Below are 24171 nucleotides of genomic sequence, written 5' to 3'. Positions count from 1 at the left end.
GTAGCGTTTGTAAAGCCACATTCAGTAGAGGTAGGGACCTTAACAATCTCGGAACCTCATCCATGTTATGTCATTTGAAGCGAGTCCATGGCAAAAAAAAAAAATTAGAAACTTATGCTAAAAAAATAACAACAAGCAGTCCATCATCAGCTAGGTCCCTTCTCTCACCTACATCCCGACGCCTGCAATCTACACCCACAACACCGTCCTCATCAATATCCTCAGTAGCGATTGGAATTAGTCCTGCATTCAAGTTGCTAAGGCTAGATAACTCCTCCACTATCCTGGATTCCTCAGAAGAATTCTTGAGCATTAGTCCCACTGCTGCTGCTGCTGCTGCTGCTGCTACTGGGGGTGGATCTTCATCCCAGAAGCAGACCAAGAAGAATTGACTGTTAAACAATCCTTTACAAGAGAAAGCTAGTACGAAAGTTGCCACTAAGTCGCAAAGCGGATCATAGACGCCATGGTCACTATGCTAGTATTAGATCTGTGTCCAATATCCGCTAGGAATAATCTTAGCTTACCCAGGAGACCCAGAGATGATGCAGATGACTCAGCACAACATTTTGACATCTGGTCTGGTCTAAAAGAATTGAACAAAAAAGTGACACTTCTGCCGTGTTTGTAATCTGCACTTTACATCAAAGGTACCTAACTATATTATGATTTTTTGGGAACTAGGGCTGATTCGAAGCTCAGTAATGAACTTGCTTTTTGCTGTGAATTACAATGGCTCTTTTGAGTGCATTGCCTGGCACCCTGGATTGGTCTGGGACTGATAAAAGCACACATCCCGGAGGGGGGGCGGGGTCAGCGCACGTCGCCATGTATTAGCTGTAGAATTGCCACAGTTATCCAAGGAACGGGGGGAGCGATCAAATGAACCATGACTGATTTCATGATCCAAGGACAATTCCATCTTGCACCACTTTTCTTTTCTGCCACTGCTGTGTGACAATGTTTCATAGATGTGCTAAGAACTGCCGTGTGTTTGAGTCATTGCTCTGTTGCTTAGAAAGTGTATGAAAATAATATTGTGACCTGTGAGATGGTCAAAATTGACTGCACAAAGCTTGAAATTAGTGTTATTGAGGTTAATAATAATGTAGGGGGGGGGGAATATGTGATTTTAGAAAAAAATAGGGATCCAAAACCAAAATCAAAACACGCAAGGGCAGTTTTGCCAAAACCAAAACCAAAATATGAAGTTAATCCAGATCCAAAACCAAAACCGAACACGGGAGCTAGTGAACATCTCTAGATTTTTCAACCCAAGTCTCACCGGCAAGTGTAAAAAAAAAAAGAATATAAAAAGCCAACTTACCATTTAATAGGTAGTATCTATTAAATCCCTTTAATGTAAAGTATGATCTTGACAGGAGATATAGCAATGTTAGGACAAATTATTTTCTGTATTGTAAATTGTAAACAACATTGAAAGATGTTTTACTGTGTCCTGCAAAATGTCTGGGAGAATGAAGCTTGGTGTATGTTAATATACAATTTTCTAGTGGATTTGTAAATTGTAATAACAACACTACCCTAAAGTAACCTCAGCACTCCCAAACAAACTTCTTGAAAAAACGTGAGACAGGAAAAAGGAACATTGATCAGATGGATTGCATAAGTACCCTTCTTTCTTGCAGAAATCAAAGTTTGGTTACCATGGTGACACATATATGTCCAGCCTTGCACAAGATATTTCTAGAGTCATGCTTATATATTGTGTTTAAAGGCCATGAATGCTATTTAGGGAACCAGCGCATTCAATTAGCAAACTCAATTTTAACATAGATTTTAATTGGTTTCTGCGAATGTCACATTTTATTGGTGTATCTACATAGCATGACTATTTTTTATTTTTTTAAAAAAAAATAAAATAAATCTGGCTATTATTTTAACATATTTTTTTTCTCATTAGTGAATGTTCCACTGTGCCTTTGGAGACAGAATGGATCCTTAAGCATCTACAGTACATCACACGCACAGTCAGGGGTCATTGGTTTGGATAGAATAGCTCATGTTTGGTGAATGTCACTAATGATCCCTACGGTGGATGAGCAGCTGGTACAACTCAATGATATTGAACACAGGAAAAGAGAGAGTATTGAGCCACTCCACGTAGGCCGGAAACATTTCTAAGAAAAGAAATGTTATATTGAACACCAGACTGCGTGAACTTTAGACATTGAATATTACCAAGTGTTTTTTAATTAAAACATTCATGAAAGAGGACTGGCTCCTGCACACCACTGTCTTTACCAGGTGCTTTTAGCAAAAGGAGTATGAACTTTAACAGAAGCTCTTTGTAATAACTCTGTATAATTTAATGTGTCAGTGAATCAGTTGTGGCTTCAGAGATATTCTGAACACTTGGGGGCAGATTTAATTGTAAAAAAAATCGTGTGAAATATTGTCTCGCTTTTGCTCGCGCCCCATAGAGATGCGAGCAAAAGTGAACGTTACTTTTCACCGTATGGATGTTAAAAATGCGCAGACGCAGTGTTCCTCGGAACATTTAGGATGTAAGCTCTAATGAGCAGGGCCCTTCTCCCTCCTGTCTCTCTACCTTCTCTTCTGCTCCAACCTCAATATTCTTGATTTTCCTGGAGCATCTAAAGTCTCGGTATTACTCGTTTAATGTTCTGTACTGTTATTCCCTGTACTGTCCATTGTTTGTACTGTGTTCGGCGCTGCGGAAACCTTGTGGCGCCTTATAAATAAATAATAATAATAATAATAACATTGCAGCTAACTGAACCTGCCCCCTAGTTGGAAATTTACATAATGCATAATGTAAATGAAATAATAAAAATTGACGGTGTTAGGAAATCACAGCAGTAATGAAGTATGTTTTAGTTAGAACCAAAATGGGGTTGTTGAAGAGCCAAAAATACAGGAGACAACAGAAGTAATGCCAGGGAGAAACAAACTGAATAAAGCAGCCGAGTTTTAGGTGCCCAGAATGAGCAAAGCCAAAACCAATTGTATAGTGTAGTCCAGATATCAGGGCACAATAAATGTTGAAACCGGAACCGATACAGGGACAGGAACAAAACAGGTCAGGATACAGGAGCCAAGAGCTGGTGTAAAACACTATCACTGGCAATGAGTGTATGACCAGTGACAGTTTTTACATGAAGTGTTCCAAAAACTCAGGGGAAAGCAAACCTGCACTGCAGCTCTGAACTAAATAAAAGCAGCAAACAGTTCTCTATTTGAAGTGCATAACAGATCTTAGTGTTTTAACCCTTATAGCCTGCCTATCTCTCCGGCTCTTGCTTTCTGGTTCCGGGTGACTATTTATCTGACTCAGTCCCCAGCTTTGGCTCAATATCTCTCTCTCTCTTGCTCCTTGGTTCTGGTTTTATTTCCCTGGTTGACACCTCAGGCCATTTAAATACATACAACTTTGGCCATCAACCACTGGAATCAACCATAGCCAAATCCTACCCCCTAATATCTATGACAAGAGTACTTTGTCCCCCTTAAAAATGGATTCTACTGAGGTCACAACTTCTCCTACAAAATTGTCCATCCTTTGATGTATTCATGAGGAACGGCAACTGATGAAAGTACTGCAAGACCAGCTGAGCAGTTAACCAGCTGCCAGTGCTTCTTCTACTGCAATCTGCATTTCTCCATCTACACCAGTGAAGATTTCAGCATCATTACACAAGACATGAAACCACACATCCACATGCCTGAAAAATTTAGAAGAAATCAGGTACTAATATTTGTGTTCAAAGGCAGAGATATGATTTAGAAACAAGCAAAAGTTTACTACAGCCTTAATACAGGTAATTTGAAATCCACGGCCTGAAATGCAGGAATGCAATAACAGAAACTGTCACGGTGGCTTACAGGAAATTGATCCCTAGGCTCTGCTGAACATGGCTAAGCCCACCCATGGGCGCAGAGTCTAACAGACAGGTGGTTTTCACCAGGAACCCCTGCGAGGAGGTATGGTCTTAGCTGCACCAAGTCTGCAGGTCGCGGTCCCGTGAGTACAGCAGAACGATGTGGGGGAGCCAGGTGAAGTGGATGGAGACCACAGATGAATGGTATAAATACAGGTACAACAATAATATAGGCTGATGGTCAGCAGCTAATGAGTCACTAGGAGAATAGGTGCTCTGTGGTATACAACGAGAGGACAGAGGCTGCCACTATGAAGTACTCTGGAGATGGTAATGGAAGTACTGGAGCAGCGATAGCTCAACACGGCCAGAGACTGAGAGCAGACTGGAGTAACAGAGGTAACCCGTGGTAACAGCTGATGAGTCACAGATGTAGTAGCGGCTCTGAATGGTAGCGATGAGAGAACCGGAGCTGTCACAATGAAGTACACTGGAAATGGTAATAGAGATACTGGAACAGCAATAGTTTAGCACAGACCATGAACTGAGAGCAGACTGGAACACAGGCAAACCACAAGGAGAACAGGAACGAGAACCACAGGCTGCAGGAGGTGAGCTTGAAGAACAGGCATCAGACAGGTAAATCCAGGAGGTTTAAATAGTGCTCCAGAAGTGCTTAGCCAATGAAAAAGAGGGAGGAGGTCCTGAAGTGCAATAGGCTTGCACCTGCACAGATCTGAATATAGCTGAATGAATGAACTGGAGAATGGCTGATGCTGGGACATGGCAGTTTCCAGATGAATGGACTGCAGGTAACGAGACAAGTACTATCTGTGGGACTGGAGCATTACAGAAACAACAAAATAACATTGGCCTATACTTAAAAGACTTGGGGATATATTTACTAAACTGCAGGTTTAAAAAAGTGGAGATGTTGCCTATAACAACCAATCAGATTCTAGTTATCATTTATTTTGTACATTTGCAAAATGACAGCTAGAATCTGATTGGTTGCTATAGGCAACATCTCCACTTTTTCAAACCCATAGTTTAGTAAATATAGCCCTTGGTATGGTAAAATTCACAAAACCCCTTACGCATTTGTAGGTAGAAGCAACAGTCTATGTAAGCTTGAGATAATGCAAATAATATGGTATGTTCACTGAACAACTTCGGCAGTGCAAATAGAAGCAACAGTCTTTGACCATATAAGAAGAAGGTATGATACCCATCTGACTTTAGGCACTGGCTTTGGCAATGCAATATCTAGAAAGAGGGTGATTCTATCCTAAATTCTGACAATCCTAATTGCAGCATCAAGGCTGAAGTAGCTTTAACCAATGTTCATCAAGGGTCATGATGTGTGTTCAAATACTGTCCATCGGATAGAGGATACACAATGGAATGAGGTGGCCAGATGCCATCATTTCAGGCACGGTAACCTCCTGCCCGGTACCTGGTTATTTCTTTACTTAATTGGCGGGGGACGGTGCTTAAGATGCGATCTGCGCGTCATTGTGGCCCCGCCCCCTGCTGTGATAGGCGGGGCCCCTCCACCACACTCCCACCTTTCCCCCCCCCCCAATATCCTAGAGCACTACTTGCCAAAGATGGCAAATATTATACCCCCTGTATTTTACAAATCATTTAACAGACTGCATAAATTCATTAAGAAGCCAAATCAAGTTTGTACTTTAAGACACGTTTTTCTCTGGGACAGGGCTCCTTGCTCTGTTGGGCCCTATAGAACTTGTAAGGGGGCTGGAAGCCCTTGCTGCTACTTAGACTGCTAAATGTACATTTCTCATAAACAGTTACTTTATACTCCTGTCTACTATTACTTTTATACTTTGCTCTTCATATCTGCTTTGACAACACTACTCTGTGTACACACACCAATCTGTACAGTGTACTTATGATAGCTAGCATCGGGATTTAAGGATTCTGAACTGCCTTACACTAGCCTCCTTATTCCAGCGCGCTATAAGATTGAGAAACTCTGCCCCCATCTGCCCAGAATAAGAATGCATGCTTCCATCAAATAACAAAGGTCATATAAAATAGATAGATGAAGATACATTTTATCACTTGTTATTCCAGCTATATTACTTACCTGAGCAGTAGACAATATTTGATATACTAATGCGCTATAGGAGATTTACTTATTTACTGTCAAACCTTTCTTGTGTTTTTCAGGTGAGAAATGCCGAAGCTTTATTACCCTCACACCCCCTGCAGACCGAGGTAAATCTTTTTGTATGAACTGTAGCTTTAAAAAGCAAAGAAGGAAAACACAAATGCTGTTTTATCTTGTTTATTTTAATTTGTTTGTTTGGAGAGTGGGGGATCTGTCCAAAATGATAAAGTTGTAAAAAAAAAAAAAGAGGGCGAGAGAAAAATAAATGACCACCAGGTGGCAGTGAAGAGCTCTCTAATTTAACCCTTGTATACTTATTGTACAATTTAATTTATCGACTACACCAGGGCGTGATTCATACGTCTCAAATTTTAGGCACCTGTTGTGTATATAGTTATATGTCTATTATAGTCACACAATGCAGAAGTCAAGCTTGTAATATGGCATGTGATAAAATAGGTGGAGCACCCCCCCCCCCCCCAAAAAAAAATTCCCTGTTTTTAACATTTATAATTCTCATCTAATATATACTATTCCTTCTATATTTGGATTTCATTTCTATGTAATCCTGCTCACATGGCAACATCTCTTAGTATATATAGCAAACTTCAACTCCTAAGTACATGGCCATACCTATGTTATCAAATAGTCAGACAGATTTATTCAAAACACTGTGCAGTAAAAATAATATTATACTGTTAGTAATATTAATAAATAGGGTTAAAGTGTCTAGCAAATGAAAGTTCATAAATTCATAGTCCAAACCAGTCCTCCTATAGAGAACTTGTATACAAGCAACTTGTATAGGGTATGACTAGAATTCTATATATAGTCCTTTTATAGGAGGAACGGTTTGAACTGTGAACTTTTCACTAGGACCTTGGAACAGGACTCCACAATTATGACTTTTCATCAGGAACATGAATTAGTTTCCTTGGAGCACTTAGAGCTCGCGAAGTAATCAAAACCCAGAAACCTAGGTGAAGTGTGTGGGACCAGAGCATGTTTATTTCAAATGTATTTCAAAATCAGGTATGCAGAGTGTATTGACATTGCATTGATGCATTGATGTGCAGATTCATAATGCAAGTTACAGAGAACCCTTCCTCTGCAAAGGGGAATACCCTAGTATTTATAGCATGAGACAATGGAAAGAAAAAAACAATAACATAGTGGTCATGTATACGACTATCACTGAGAAAACAGTTACTTATATCAGTTCGCATTTCTTTATTCTTTGTAATTACACAAGTCTCTTTTTGCAGGACTTGAAACTTAACTTGTGCTTCTTGATTATTTAGGTCTATTCTCAGATTGCTACACCCAAGCTCATGTATCTAATTAAGTATAGTCCCTTAGGAATTTACATATTTACTATGCTATTACACTTTATCTTCACACTTCACATTTTGTCTTCCTTTTTAGCCCTTCTAAGACACATAATTTATGTATAGTAGCTGAACTTTAACTCATAAGCATCTGGCTAATTATAAGGGTCTGGCCAATTTCCCTGTTCAGTCAGAGTCTTTTACTGAAGTCGTGAAGCTGTTCATTATTTGGCATTACCAACATCATTCAACTGTTCACCTGTATGCAGCCTGTGCCAATAAGAAGATTGGCATTCCAGGAATTAATGGACTTGTTGTAGAGCTGTGGACACCAGTTTGAACAGAGTGACTGTTAAGAGGATCGGTGTCCAATTTTGCCAACTATGTATATATCCAATGGGATTCGTCTCTTACATTGTTTGAAGGTTCCTTATATTGTTATAAGTTGTTGGAGGCAAAGTTACTGTTTAGTTAGGATTTCATATAACTGTTGAGGTTAAGTTGTGAGATTTGGGCATTAGCTTTAGAGAGAGTTTGAGTTCAGTACGGCTAGTTCGAGGCTGAGCTATACCCTCTCAACTCTCACCTGTTTGATGTTTGGTGAACCCAACTGCTATATGGATCAGAGTTTGGTCTATGGGGATTGCTGCTTGGAAAAAATGTCGCTGATACGCAAAAGTCTCTGGATTCCAAGTGGGAGGATCCAGAATGCAGAGAGACTAGTGATGATGTGGAGAGCCCGGAGTGTTAAGATTCAGTGTGCTGTCAGGGTAGGATGATGCTAAATTTTGGTGTCTGAAGCATATAGGTTAGTGCAGGACCTGCATATAGTGAGGTGCACTTGACGCTGGGATACAGGCTTAAATGTTTTGATAAAATTTATGAACCAATACCTCCTATATGCAGATATGCAGTATTAAGGATAAGTGCTGACAATTATTGTCTTTTTGTTTTGATGCTAACTTTAAGTTGAGTGGGGTGAGCATGAGTGCTCACTATGAGAGCCACCCAGGAGGTTTGAGATTGCAAAGATGTTGGTCCCAAGGCAGGGACCCTCACCAATGTAGTTTAAATAAAATACATATATTACCCTCACAAGTATAGGGCATGCCCTTTATGAACTACAAATGACATGGCTTTAAAGCACGTTTTGTGTATGCAAATTAGCCTCTTAGTGCGCCGTGCACACTCAATCAGTCGAGAATCTATATATTTTTTTGTAGGATTGTGAGTATAACTGGACATGTGCATATCTTGTAGCTGGGGTCAAACATCTGTAACAGATACAACTTCTGACAGGCTTGTGCTTCCCCCTCTGTATGTGCAGCAATTACGCTAACGTGCTCTTAAGCTTGCACGCTGCTGTCATCAAGGAAAGCAAGGAAAATACTGCTTTTTCATGTAGAATCAGTAAATTACAAAAAGTACATTAATGAAATGTGTATAAGTTAATAAAATTATTTTATAAAGTGCAGCCAGAACTGTGTATGTAAGAGCAAAAGTAAAGCATAGCTGCTACTCTCCCGGAATGTCTGGGAGACGCCCGAATTTTTGGGAGCTCTCCCGGACTGGTTTTTAAAAAAAATATTTCCCCATAAAATACATATATTAGGATGTTATTAATGTCTACAGTACATAAAAGGCATTTTTACACTTGCTCTTGATTGCAAACACATGTTATAGCGTACATACGCGACCATCATCACTATCACTTGGCATTTACACCCAACCTGTAGCTTGAAGGAATACAACAGAAAACCACATATCTTAGAGATGCCCAGACCTTGAATCAGTCACTGCTGCATGTGCTTGAGCTTGGCACGTCCTTACTGTACATTGACTACGTGCATACGCCCAGTCCCGTCCTCGTTTCGCCCATGAAATCATAGTCTTTCGGAAGTGTCCTTTGCATTGTAAAGCACAATGGAATCTACTGGCGCTATATAAATAAATGTTGATGATGATGATGATTGGAAGATGAATTGGATATACTTGTGTTCACTGGCGCATAGTCTTTTTTCTGGGCATGCGCAGTGCAATTTAACGCAAAATATGGCACGTATCTGCCTTTATGTTCCTTAATGAATCAGGCCCAGAAGTGTCATTGAAGAGGCACTAAACCAGCGACAGGATCCTATCAGATAAGCCTTTGATCCCTTTCTATTTGGTGCTCAGATTCACTGTATTGTGTTCTAAGTATAGTGAAAGTAATACGCTATATTTGGTTTCTTCTCTGTCATATTTTCTGCTTCCTTGAGACACAGTGATATTGAAATTTGGGAATTACAGATAAGCCTTGCAGTCCCGCAAATATGATACCCATATAATTAAGCACCTTATTATTTCTGGGCTTTTTACATCTAATATACTACAATAGTTGGTGCCTTGTTCTTTATCACCAATTACAGATTCATCTTCTTCACCTGACATACCGCCAGACATCCGAAAGACGGCAGCCACCTATTATATTTAGGAAGTGTTAATCCAGTGTATTGGAATTTTACTAATATATTCCAGTGACTAAAAAGTTGGGTTGAACGCCATTATTACTTATTGTTTATATTGTGGAAAATATAACTAAATAGAAAAAAAATATATCTATGATAGTACAGATAGTTTTATTACTATAAAGAAAAAGTAAATAATCAGTCATTTTTCTTAACAGATATCCCTCGCAAACAGATCTAAGTAAGCATATAGTTGCAATATCACAGACTCAAAAAATAGCATATCAAGTGTCAGACTGATACATACAGATTTGCACAGTGGGCCTCATTTAGGGCCTGAGTCATTAAGGAGAGTAAGGCAAAATTGTTCTCTGGGACAAACCATGTTACAATGCAAGGGGTGCAAATTAGTTTATTATTTTGCACATAAGTAAATATTGGCTGCTTTTTCATCTAGCACACAAATACTTGATAGCTTAAGTTTTACACTGAAATTTAAAGTTGATCTAGAACATGCCCTACCCCAACTATAAATCTGCCCCACATTTTAAATTTACCTCCCCCTCCAATGCAACATGGTTTTGCCCAGGCGCAAAGCTACTCCTTTTTTATGCTTTGCTCTCCTTAATGACACAGGCTCTTAGAGTAGACTTCCCTGCTCTGTTCGGCTTTTACTACCAGCCCAGGCTAACAGCTCTGGTGCTGGTAACAATTTTTTTTTGTTTGGGGGGGGGGGTGTTTTTTTTTTACCCTATTGCTGCTGATAATCATCATCATCAGCATGGATCTTGCGGCAGGGGTTGAGCAACCGAAACATATACACCTACTGACGGGTAATAATACTCTTTTTAAAATAAACAACCATAATGTAGGCCTGTCAGGGCTCTGTGACTCTCTGTGGGGTGTTAAGGCATGGTGGATAGTCTAGTTGGGCGTCGGAGTGCTACTTGCCCCTCCGAAGACTGGAGTAGCAAGAAATAATCAGTGGGCAGGTGAGGCAGTGGTCATTGACGGAGCGGAGTGGATGGGGGTGAATGTGTGTAGAAATGAGGTTGGAGATGTAGGTTGGAGAGGAGCGGTAGAGGACTTTGTAGGTGAAGAGATTGAACCGGATTTGGAAAGTACAGGAAGCCAGTGACAGAGTGGGGCAGCAGAGGTAGAGAGGATTATGAGGTGGGCAGTAGAGTTGAGGATGGACTGAAGTGGGGAGAGACAGGTGTAAGGTAGGCCAGAGAGGAGAAAGTTACATTAATCAAGGCAAGAAAGAACAAGAGAGTGGATGAGCGATGAGAGCTGTTGTTCCTAATTCCTGTCTCTTGCTGTGCTTTGGCTTGTTCACTGTTTCTGACCTATGCTTAAATTTGGCTACAGTATTTGCCTGCCAGCTGCCACTGACCCTGTGTCTGGACCTGATTATGTTGTTTGCCTGCTGTCTGTTTCTGACATTTTGCTTGGACCTGCCTACTTCTTAACTCTTACATTGTGCTTGTATCTGTTTCCACTGCCTGTTACCCTGTGTTTCAGTCAGTATTTCCTTAGTTCTAAGATATCCGGACCACAGCCTGTCAATAACTTTTATTATATAATTTATTGCATCTCCAATATTACATTTCTGTTGTGCAATTTGGTTGCGCTGTAGATAATACACTACTACGTGCTTAAGTCCTGAACATCACGATTAGCTTGATGCTAATATCTTATATTAGTGCAGACCAGCTCTGGCCTGGAAGCTCCATGCAGCACTGCCGGAGCTACCACTGGTGCAACGGGTGTGGTGCATCGGGGCCCATGGAGATAATGGGGCCCGCTGCATGGGGAACTAGTGAGCTGTGAGCCCCGGTTCCGTCCTCCACGCTTTCCTGCACTGAGGCCCACAGCTCACTAGTTCTGCCCCTGCCAAGTACCTTTACTGTATATAAGGCAAAGATTGTGTTTCAAGTCCCAACATCTCACCTCATATTGGTATTGGCTGCTCTTTGTCTCACCAAGGTAAGGTGTGAGCCAATCAGAATGATTGCAGTCACTGAGTTCTACACTCCAAAATAAAATTATCCTTTCAAAGCCTGTAGCTCAGAGACTGCTGCTCTACCACTGGTTTGTATGGATCACTCTTGCTTCTTATTTACAAAAGTGCTTTGGTCTTTTACATAACTCACTTATTAAGATAGAATTAAAAGCTTCTATCTGTAAATGTTAAATGGATAATACAATATTTCATTTATGTTCTAAAGGGTTTCCTCTGTCTCCAAAACCCTTACAGCCAAAAACATTTTTTGGGTGTTTGCTCTCAGTTCACTTGAACATAACAATCCACTGCCAGTGGATTGTGTTAGGAATTGCTATAATTGTATGTGTCCTATGCACTCTTATATATGTTAGGTGACGAAGGACAAAGGACCCCAGACATCGACCCTTGTCTTGTATTTATGATATATTCCGGTGACTGAGGTCTGTATTCATCTTAGAATTCCAGTCCTGTTTTGTGCTGTATCTTGCGTGAAATTGCCCTGTGCATACTCAGAAACGTATTTTATGTCGTAGGCAATGTACAGTAATGGCGGGTCGAGTTCGAGTGCATGTACATTCGTCTGATTCAGGCTCTGGGCATCTCTTAGGTACGTGTGTTTTAGACGTATTACTTGCACCAGCTACAGGGCAGGGGAGGGCTGCCAAGGTTCAGCCCGGGGGGGGGGGGAGGGGGGCAAGACTCGACTCAGCAGCCTATTTCAAAGGGAAAAAATGCAGGTGGCCCAGTGACTCAGCCCAAGGTAGCCCACTATGGGTCCGGCCCGGGTGGCAGTTGCCCCCCTGCCCCCCAGCCCCTGGCGTATAGCCAGAGTGTACTATAACAACAGCGTCTAGTGCCTGTGTTCATCTGTGCGCCTTTATTCTGGTTTTTACCACACTAACCTCATCACCACCATTTTAAACACAGTGTTACCGCCAAGTATAAACATTTGCCCACCTTCTGGCTGAGTGCTGCATTATTTGTAGCTGATATTATAGTGTATATTTGGTTTATACAGTAGAAAGAGACATTTTCTGGGCTGAGACAATATCCATCAGGGATTAGTATGGCGCTGCCATGTTTTACCGCCAGCCACTTTTTTCTCCAACTCTTAATAATTGTTTTCCCTCAAAAATTATTATTTTGTTTTATTTAGCATTATGGGGTGAATTTTATGGACTGAGAAAACTTTCGGGCACACGAGGGCCTGTTTTTTCCCCTCATAATTATGGGAGCCCTAGGTGATCACCGTCATCACACAAGTGCAGGGACATCACTGAGGCATGAGGCATTCATTTAAGATAGTAGTGAGGCGTTTATTTTTTATCGCCAGTGCTGTTACATTTTAGTTTTTCATTCATGTGTCTGAGAAGCCTTTACTGTGTCACAAATACATGATTGAAGAGGACGCAATTTATGAATACTTGCCAACTCTCCCGGAATGTCCGGGAGACTCCCAAAATTCGGGTCGGTCTCACGGACTCCCGGGAGAGCTGGCGATTCTCCTGCATCTGGCCCATCTTCCCACTTCAATAAAATTAGAGCTGGAATGTACTGTAAAAAGACCCAAAACAGGCATTACGTCACCAGGGGGGCGGGGCCAAAGTGACATGAATCGTGAAACCCTGCCCCCTCTGCCCATACACCCCTCCTGCCCTCCAGGATCTCCCGGACCTGGACAACATAAGGTTGGCAAGTATGAATTTATGCGTGTGTCATACCACATGTTATGTTATCAGCAAACCCTATTTAGCTACATGTATATAGAGAAAAAATGTAGAGACCAAATTCTCAATTGAAGTCATGTACGTCAGTGGAAAGCAGCTGATTGAAAATAATGTAGTAAGACGGTTAACTAAACCTCTGGAACGGCAGTTTTTTCATATTAGACTCTGCAAAAACAAATTGTGACAGAAAAAATGAAGTTATTTGAAGAACGTGTTATGTAGCTGGTTCTGCAGTCCCATGATAAATATATGATCTGCAAAAGAGCCATTCAATCATCTGAAATTTGGCAGCCGACATCTGATTTGAAAATAAAATGACCCTGCCACTCTTTATCCATAATGTTAATATGATTTTCCTTGGCACATGCCCAGAAAAAAAAAAAAAAAAGAATTTCAAACTGTTCCGCAGTCGGCCGCAAAGTTTTGCACATTTTGTTGGCGGAATATTACCAGAAGCATTCCCAGTCCTGCTCCAGCCCCACCACAGAGCTGAATCAATTGGCCATTGTCCTAACTCTATTTATGAATTATAATTTCCATAAAATGGAAATTTACAAGTACCATAGAGAATGGCATTGAAGCAGAATGGCCAAGCAAAAGTGGAACTTTTCAGACCACCCTAAATATGCCATAAGATCCCCCTATCAGCCTCCCCAAATTTTATTAAATCTAACATTTTTGCCCCTTAATTACCTTACACACAGCACACACACAGCAGACATACCTGGATCCCGCAAAAAAAGGAAGGAGGGAGAGCACTCTCCACTGTCTCCTCCTCCTTCCCTGCTTGGACTGATTACACCATGTGACCTCCCTGCATTGTGCAGAGGAGGTCACATGACCAGGGAATTGCACTGGTTGGGGACCAAACTGCCCTCGCTGGCACCTGGAGCACCAGAGCGTTGGCAAGAGCAGATCTGCCCCTGCCAGCATCGGAGCCACATGTGAGAGCTAAAAGAGCCACATGCGGCTCGGGAGTCGCGGGTTGGCCACCCCTACTCTAGAGTGTTGCATCCTTCTGCTTTGCAAAATTCCTATTTCATGGGTTGTGCTAGGTCACCGTACACACAGGAAAGGTAGGGTTCTAACAAAATGCCCGATTTAGCTCCACCCACGTAGGCGCAGAGTTTTCACCAGGGAGTCCCGCATGGAGGTCTGGTCTTCGCTGCTAGCACCACACGGGTCGTGGTTCTCCAGATGGTTACCAGTCAAGATTGACAGGTGTGATGGGTGTTCACAAACAAAGGAGATACATGGGAAGTGAGGAACTGAAGAGGAGTTCTGGCTACAGGACAGTGGATACTAATATTAGCTGAAGGTCACTGTATACTGGATACCAGGATTAGCTGAGAAGAACTGGATAATGGATAAAATGATTAGAGGAGAAGCACAGGAAAGATGAATACCAGGAATTACAAGGAAGTACAGAGAAACAGGAGTCAAACGATCCAGCAGCAGCAGCAGGCTCTCTGGACATGATCTAGCACCAAATTGCCAGAGCAGGGGTTTAAAATAGGTAGCAGGAAGAGGGGAAGTGGGAAACAATTATACAATGCAGGGGTATAGGAGATTATAAAAGACGGAAGTACGCTTGCGCACTTCCGTAATTCAATATGCAAGCAGCCATTGGAAGATGGAGGAAGCCCACCTTGCACACCGAACCATGCTAAGTAAACTGGAGGGATCGCAGCGTGAAAGGTTATGTCTGTTCATGACGTGGTTCTGGCTAAGTGAGCTTTGACATTCCTTGGAGCTTCTTACACTTTTGATGTATACCAAAAGGCTCTTATGAATTCCAGAGTGTGCAGGATCTGTTCCTTAGAATCCTACCAGACTATCTACTCCGGAAAATGTTTGTATAAGTTTCTTGGTAGCAGAATGCATGCAGCTCTCCGAACCTTCCGGGAGAAGTGATGGCTAGCAGAAAGAATATCTTCCGAGTTGCCAATCTTAAAGTCCCACGGTGCTACAAATGTATTACCTGAGGTATAATACATTTCAATGTCTGTAAGAATTGTGCCACCCACTTCTGCCAGCTGTACCACTAAAAAGTAGACCAGTACTGCAGCCTAAACTTTAAGCATACTGAGGGCCAATCTTTGCCTAAACCAACAATTCCAGAATTAGGATCCTGTTGTAGCATGCTGAAATATTATACCTCCAGGCTTTTTAATGAAACCTCTCTCACATGCATTTTTTTTCTCAATTTCCATACCACCAAACACAGGTTCTGTGAGTTCACGTAGAATACCACTGCAGGTGTTCCCTTCTGTTCGACAACAGCCAGAGTTTTTTCACTGCCATAATCAGCGATAAGGAAAACCGGGCTGTTGGTCAGATGGGTAGCACTGCTATGACTTCCACTAATTTTGATATTAGTGGCAAAGAGGGGTACATATACCCCAGGTTAAAAGTCGGTGGCCCTGTCAGGAAAATTCATATTTAAAGACCGCTTTAAGACATAAATGATGCTCCAATAAGCAGTCTTTCAGGAAACAAAAAGTTGTAATTAAGGGGGTGATCCAAGAGTGACAGACTGCAATTGTCACCCAAATGCCCATCTGTATACTCACAGACAAATAGGAGTAACTGCTCGCAAAATATGCCCACTGCCTACACCTCCCCCTTTTTTCCTGTTTTTGCAAACAAGCCCTTGTGTTGAGCAGGAACCAACGTTATGGTCACGATTCCAGATTGAGCATTGGAACTTTTGTTCAGACCATAAATTCATCAACACAGTATAATTTCATACCCCCAACCGGGGCCGGTGTAAGCATATCTGACGCCCCCCTGCAAAAATTAAATTTGTGCCCTCCATATTGCTTTTGCTTCTCTTCATCAGTTCCCCCTTTATCACATTGCACCATGGTGCCCGTTCCTTAACTTACCTTTCTACTGCCTTCTTTCTTCTGTTTTCTTCTCTTCTGTCTTTCTTCTTGCTTGTGGCTCCTCTCTACGCCACTCCTCACTGAAAATGTCAGGTGTGATGACGTCACGCCTGACAGTCAGTGCGACCGGAGCAAGGAGGAGGGCATCTCAGGCTTGCCGCTGCCCTTGCTTACCTCGCTCCGCTGGCCGACAGCGAATGTGTGCCAAACTAGGAAACATTTCTACACAGTGGGCATGTGGCCATGTCTCCACATTCTCTGAGGGCGTGCCTATCACTTCTGAAGCTTCAGCACCCCTATATTTTTACACGCACCAATGGCAGATGCGGCAGCCCCGTCCACTGTAGTGAATGGAACACTTCCCACCAATCCCGACAGTCAGGACAAATGTCTGTCAGGATCATGGAACAGTCTCCTAGAATCGGAACTGTTGGGAGCTATGTATTTTCTTTAAATGTTAAGGAGAAACTGTGACAACTGGGACAAAATCTCATCTTTAAATCCAGTGATACCATTCCAATAGCAGGGGTAACCTAGGAGAAGTCTTCTTGTGGATCTGCAGCCGAGGAATCAGGAATAGGACGGTACAGACCGTAAAATATTAGGACAGGCGAGATGTGTAATAAGGAATTTTGAGAAACTGAGCAATCTCACCTTTTATAGATACTTGTTTCAGTAATATAAAAATGACATATGGCTTGGATACATATGCAGGTACTGCCATATGTCCAATTATACACTACCATCCCTTAAATGTCATTTCAGGAACAGCCATTAACGAATTGCACAGGGACCGCCAGCATCCTTGCAGATACCCACAGCAAATATTGATTTTATGACCCAAGATATTACTAAATTTCTCTTCTATCTCTTCAAGCGTCATATCATTTAACTGGGAGCTCGGTTTCCAAGGCTCATTGTCCAGTTGCATAATTCATGAGGGAGAATGTTGGAGACGTGGCTTTTCTGAGTCAATTCCGCTTCATCGTTTAGATTTGTTACTTGCTGCGATTGCTATATAGATGAAACACACGGCCGTCATATGTGTGCACTCGCGTGTAACGAACAGCTTACAACTATTAAATGTACAGTGTTTCTCTTGTTTTGTGTGAAGCAGGACAGATGTCGGCTAAGCGTAGAGTCACACAGAAATGGAGGGGGGTGTATGTTTTGTTGTTGTTCCCCTAGTTATTCTAACGTAATTAGTACAGCCCCTAAAATTTATTATAAAATTAAACCAGCACTTTCTATCGAGTACATTGATAGCAAATACATTCTTTATTCAAAGTCTGATGAAGTTATAGTCTCCTCATTTTCGTTTTAATTGTCTGCACATTAGGATTTGGGGCGACATAGATTATGTGTGACATGTACACATTACTGCAAGAGGGCATCACACCCAGGGAACCAGGGGCCAGGGAACGGCAAATTGCACCCCCCCCCCCCCCCCCCCGCGCACCTAAATTACACTTTTGTGTCATTGCGTCACAGGGTCTAGGCCACAATGGCACGATTCCCAGCAAAACGCGTCATGGAGGCTCTCATCCTGCCCAATTCACTAGGAAGTGGGCAGAATGGCCTACTTTTCCAGTAGACCTACCCGAAATTTTGGGCAAGTATGACTTAGATCGTGTGTTTCCAGTCATGTGACAGCCTGGTTTCGATAGCAGTATGTCAACTTTTTACCAGTCTTACTGTATTTTGTGATATGACTGTCAGAATCACAAGGTGGAGTTGGTGATACCTGCCAGCAGTTGGCGCTACTGAGTACTGAGGCGCGGAGTCTAACACGCCCCTGGTTTTCACCAGGAACCCCCGTAAGGAGGTATGGACTTCGCTGCAAGGAACATGCAGGTCGCGGCCCTCAATACCAGTTAGCTGGCGAGGCAACAATTAAGGCAGCGGTGACGGCCCACCAGGAAGCAGGATGGAAGAGTAGTCAGCAAGCCGGGTCAGAACCAGAGATACGGATATATAGCCAAATCAGAAGCAGGAGAATGGTCAGGAAGCCGGGTCAGTACCAAATATCACTCTAAGCCAGAATCAGGAACCAAAGGAGAAGTCAGGAACAAGCCGGGGTCAGAATCCAATAAGCAATATCACAGGAACAAATGCTGGAGCACGGCTGAAGACCAAATACCATGGCAAGAAAATGGCCTCAATGAGTTCCTTAAATAGAGGAGAGAGATCCCTGATAGGTGCATATCGGCAGGAAAACCGCAACCAATCTCCGGCTAGTCGCAGTGTGTCTTGCGCATGCGTACTGATGGCAAACAGGAAGAGCGTCATGTTGCTATGCAACGGTTGCCAAGCTCAGCGTACGCATGCGAATGGAGCGGCAAAATCGTACCTAAGCAGCGGGACGCCGATTCTGCTGGGAGGCAGGTGCCCGTTTAGAGGCAGAAGCCGGACGGCGCCTGACAATGACTTGTAGGACCTTTATTGGTATAAATGTATTGAGGCAGTTGGCAGTACTGTTTGTGGGGTAGAACAGAATAAAACAGATATTTAATATCCATTTTATATCATTATTATTTCATGCTATTTTATCATCACCAGCTGCTCATTAACATAATAATGATATGCAAATCCAGAGGAATTGAACAGGTGGACACCGGGACATGAACGTATGCTGCACAACTTAGGGTGTACTTTTATGGGGCAACAGACCCTGCCTGTGTTGTACACTTTCTTTTATTACTGCAATAATCTACTGTATTCATCATCTCTGATCTATCTTATGAGGAACATCCGTAGCTTTTTTATATTAGCTGATGTTGGGAATTGCCTGCTGATTTCCTACCCATTTCTTGCTGACTACATAGGTATGAAAATTACAGTAATTAAAGCGAAGCCGTTGAGCAGAATTTCATTGATCAGAAATTCATATTAAATGGAAAGAAATAGGAAGTGCTGGAAAATGCTGAGCCAGCCGTTCTGAACGAGAGCGGATTCTCTTTATTGCAAAAACAGACTTAGCTGCAATATTACATTAAGATCACCCCTCATGATGCACAATAGGCCCTTTGCTTCAGTGAATGGCAGAAATAGGCAGCAACCTATGGAAAGGAGTAGACGGCATTGTAGCTTAATTAACTATATTTCTCCTGGGAATAGTTCCTTGTTTTACGGTCCTCATTATTATTATTATTATACCGCCCATTGCTCCTCATTAGAGCAGTGTTAAATTAAGAGACTATAGTATTTTTCAAAATGCAGGTAATTAAAAAAACAAACTGATATGAGCATTCTAAAAGGAAATTTCTGGCATTTGTAGGAACATTCTTTGTGTGTATCAGACTTCATGTCTAGACCACTTTAACAGCAGTCCCAGAATTCCTGGAAATTCAATATATCTAAGTAATACTCATTTACAAGTGTAAACATTGTGAACCCACGCGTTTTGTTTTTGTTAACGCAAGTGCGCTTAATATCCCGCCCATGGTGTTTTAAGGTGCATATCCACGTCTCACTCTTTGGAGCATTGTCTGGAATATCAGTCTGCACCCAACTGAACCAGTTTGCAGATCCACCCAAAAATGCACACAGTGGCAGCCGAAATAACGTCACTGCAGCCCCCTTTGGTGCCTTCATATCTTTCACAGTAAAGCATAATTTTATGTCAAAACTGGTGAAAGTGAGTTTCCACTCTTTATAGCACCACTGCTGCTGGAAGGTCTTGTATGTGTCTAACCAAGATTAACCGTTCCATATTAGGACCACCCCTTTATTGATTTAAGCTTTTTCTATTCACCAACAGAACTTGATTTCTCCTGATGCTTAGAGGTAGTGGAACCAGGTTCATCCTATACTTTGTATGGGACATATTTTGCACCTTGCAGTCGCACTATTGGGGAAAAGTGCATTTCCATCTAAGGAGTTTTTCCGGAGTGTAACAAGTGTGCTTCACAAATGAGGCCCTGTATGTTTTACCATATTCTTTCTACAGTTTGACATAATCATAGACCCCTTGTGCATCTTATAATATCATGCAGCTTGTTTACTACAGAGAGATAGCCATTAAAGCTAGTGTGAGTAGAAATAATGTGGAAGTAAATATGCAGTATATGACTTGTTTCTCTTATTACAATGACTTGCTGGTGTGTTATATGCAAAGCAGGGATATAATTGGGGTGGAGGATAAAAAAATATAATTTACTCCTGGACACCAGTCTCTTCCAATATCTTCACCTATGACTCTTTTACTATAGACTTGTCAAAAGCCTAAAGGATTACTGTCTACAATATACATTTACTAAACTGTGGGTTTGAGAGAGTGGAGATGTTGCTTATAGCAACCAATCAGATTCTAGCTGTCATTTTGTACAATGCACCAAATAAATGATAACTAGAATCTGATTGGTTGCTCTAGGCAATATCTCCACTTTTTCAAACATATATAGTACATATAGCCCTTACTCTCTAGGAGAAACATCTTCCATATGCATGCATGAGAGAAAACATTCTAAAGGTATATTTAGGAAGATACCTCGTTCCCACAAGACTGCAAAAACTTTTCCTAGACTCATCTAAACCCTGATGGAGGAGTTGTGGACAGGAGGGTACCATGCCCCCATCTGAAGCTAACTCCCTCTCTATTCCCTGTTATTGTGGCCTATACCGGACACTCCAAAACACACACAGACTAATTTGGCACATAGTGAACATGATTTGCTGCCAGATTGCTTGGGGGAAAAAAAGCTGATCTTCCTTTTTTATCTTCCTTCCATTCCAAAGTGAATCTGGTTTGTTGTTGGAATTGACCATATATCATGTATTATCGCTTAACTCCCTGGCCATATTCTCTAACATTTTATCCCCTTGGCTTGAGTATCACAATGTACTGCCAACAATTACATTTTGGTTTATAAGCAAGCAGAGGGCCGTGGCCTCGAGACTAGAAAATTGTGAACCCACGCGTTTTGCTTTTGTTAACACAAGTGCGCCTAATAGCCCGCCCATGGTGTTTTAAGGTGCATATCCACTTCACACTACTTGGAGCACTGTCTGGATTATCAGTCTGCACCCAACTGAGCCAGTTTGCAGATCCACCCGAATATGCACACGGTGGCAGCCGAAATAACGTCACTGCAGCACCCTTTGGTGCCTTCATATCTTTCACAGTAAAGCATAATCTTACGTCAAAACTGGTGAAAGTGAGTTTCCACTCTTTATAGCACCACTGCTCCTGGAAGGTCTTGTATGTGTCTAACCAAGATTAATTGAAGAATTGTAAAACTTTTACATTACTGTAGAATTGAACTTGTATAGCTGGCAATCATTGTACTCTTGTCATTAACTGTGCTGTCCCCTTCCTTCTGTAGCCCTCTCCTACCTCTTAGGTATTTTCTGAAAGCTCAATAAAAAGTTCTTTAAAAAAATAATTAACAAGATTTTGCTTCAGTAGCTCTCGTAGTAACATCACTACAAACATGGCAGAGAGGCAAACAGTAGTTCCACAACTTCTGCTGAATGCTGCTGAATTACTGAGATAATGGCTTGAAATCAATCATTGAAATCAATCCAAAGTGACATAGATGCCTTAAGGGTAATTTGCTTAACGGAAATGGAAAATTGAAGTCCATCCTCATATTGACGACTCTCTTGTACCAGTTTCTCAAGAACAGTGATGGACTCCTAAAAATATAAGGAAACAAGCAGAGGAAGAAATACAAAATTAGATTTTTAACTCATCTTGGGTTACGATGATAGAAACGTCCGTGATTTGGAAACTCCTCTGCAAAGTGCTATATAATGGGTTCTACAGCCAGATCGGAATGTCATTAGATACAGTGATGGTATTTTTGTTTTTGGAGCTACACGTCATGACTTGACTCTATCAAGTATTCCAATATGTTGCAGTCAGAAATCTGACGTTAAAGCAAAGCAAGTGTCTGTTTCTACAAAGGAAACAAACTCTTCAGTCACGTTTTATTGTCAAGAAGGAGTGGTCCCTGTTCTGTAAAACATTCAAACTATTAAACTTCTGAATCAACCTAATAACACTGCAGAAGTCAAGTCTTTTCTTGGAATGACTAACTTTTGCCCCCAGTTTTTTACTGACGGAATCAAGAGACGTATAACAGGATAGTGTCACAATATATTAGTACAGTACTGCACGGAATACAGAACTCTTTGTGGATTACGGTCCTGTTGTACTATTATTAATCAAAGGTCAATTGTTTTGGGGATCATGAATTTTTTGTTTGCTTGTCTGTTTTACAGATCTTAAAAAACGTTAACAATAGCTGGATACAGAAGCTTTGTGGCTTCCTGGGGTTAAGAACATCACATTCATATATATATATTTATAAAGGCAAATATTTCAAAAGTCAGATCATAAAGACCCCATGTTTCTTTTGGAAATCCAAACAACCAGTGTATATATATATATATACATATATATTTACGCAGTGGTAAAGGAGACTTTGTCAGTTATTTGCAAAAAAAATGGAATAATGCGCATATATTCACACTTCTATATGTATATGTATAGATACAGTGTAGGAAGTGTGGGAAGAACTGATACATATGTTAGTGGAATAACAAATGTATCTGTTGGTGGGAAGAGTATGTGTCTACTGATGCTTTGTAAGTCATTAATATCAAAGCTGTCTTTATGGAAATCTTAAGACTGATCTTGGCAGCCATAACTGTCCTTCAGCATCTCTATTAACTGGACCTCCGTCCTCTTCTAGTTCTGGAGAATGCGTTAGTTTTATGCTGCAATTATTGTGGTTATTCACCAACTCGGGGTATCTGTGTGCCTGGTATTTTTTATTGGCATCATGATCGCTGCTGGACCCAGAACTAGGGCACTTGTTGCTCCTGTTGACAGAACTCACCCACTAATAGTAAGTCCAGGGACCCTTATTCATTCAATAATAGTCTGGTGCCCGATGGGGTGAGGACCCCTCCAAATTTGTTGTGTGGGAGGAGGAAGGGTCTTATGCAATAAAGCAGGAAGATAGAAAAGGCTACGTAATATGTCATCATGATTAAATGTATTCCGTTCTAGAACACTGTCTGTTTCCTCTACAATCTTGGCTACAGTGTCTTGTTTTTGTCTTTCTACAGGTGTCTTGTGGCTTTCTATCGTAGCAGAAGTGTTGTATATCACATTGCTCCTTACAGGAGTAAGCCTAATGTCAGTGGAAGTGTGTTATTATACGTCTGTTATTGACGGGCTCAAGCTTAATGCCTTTGCGGCCATTTTTACTGTTTTATCAGGTAAGACATGTATTCAAATAATTACATTTATAGTCACAAGGTGCATTTTATTTTAAACTTAGACGTAAAATGATTAGACTTACATTTTTTTTTCTAGGGTTTCACTAAAGTGCGTTTGGATTCTTTTAGATCTCTGAGCAGATCAATCTTGTATCTGTTTAAATTTGAATTAGAACTATGCAGCCCACACAAATAAGTGTTCCTATCTGCAAAAGACGCAGCATGTTAGTAAAATACAATGACAAGTCTGAGACAAAAAGGTAGTCATATACATACATACATGCCTACTCTCCCGGAATTCCCGGGAGCCTCCCGAATTTCAGGGAGTCCTCACGGACTCCCGGAAGAGTAGCCAAACTCCCAAAATTTGGCAAAATTCACGGCAGTGAATGGAGGGACAGGGCTTAATCGTGTCATTAAGCTCCGCCCCCTCCAATCAATACTGCGAATTTCGGCTTTTTATAGTCACATGACTTCTCCCCCAGAAATCTTAAAAGTGGGCATGTATGTATATATGGACTACCTAATAACACACACACCAAT

At 41.5% G+C, this 24171-nt stretch overlaps 1 protein-coding gene across 1 annotated transcript in view; it reads left to right on the top strand.

The window, feature by feature from the left end:
- Nucleotides 1–24171, top strand: part of GSG1L2 (GSG1 like 2) — a 62601-nt gene that overhangs the window by 29714 nt on the left and 8716 nt on the right. The window contains exons 2-3 of the mRNA XM_075215407.1: nt 6060–6107; nt 23476–23628. Coding sequence (XP_075071508.1) covers nt 6060–6107; nt 23476–23628 — 201 coding nt within the window. The remainder of the gene's footprint in view (nt 1–6059; nt 6108–23475; nt 23629–24171) is intronic.

The sequence above is a fragment of the Mixophyes fleayi genome, chromosome 6 (assembly GCF_038048845.1).
Source record: "Mixophyes fleayi isolate aMixFle1 chromosome 6, aMixFle1.hap1, whole genome shotgun sequence".
Classification (NCBI taxonomy): domain Eukaryota; kingdom Metazoa; phylum Chordata; class Amphibia; order Anura; family Limnodynastidae; genus Mixophyes; species Mixophyes fleayi.
Note: the sequence above shows the minus strand (reverse complement) of the source record. Positions and strands in the feature narration are given on the sequence as shown.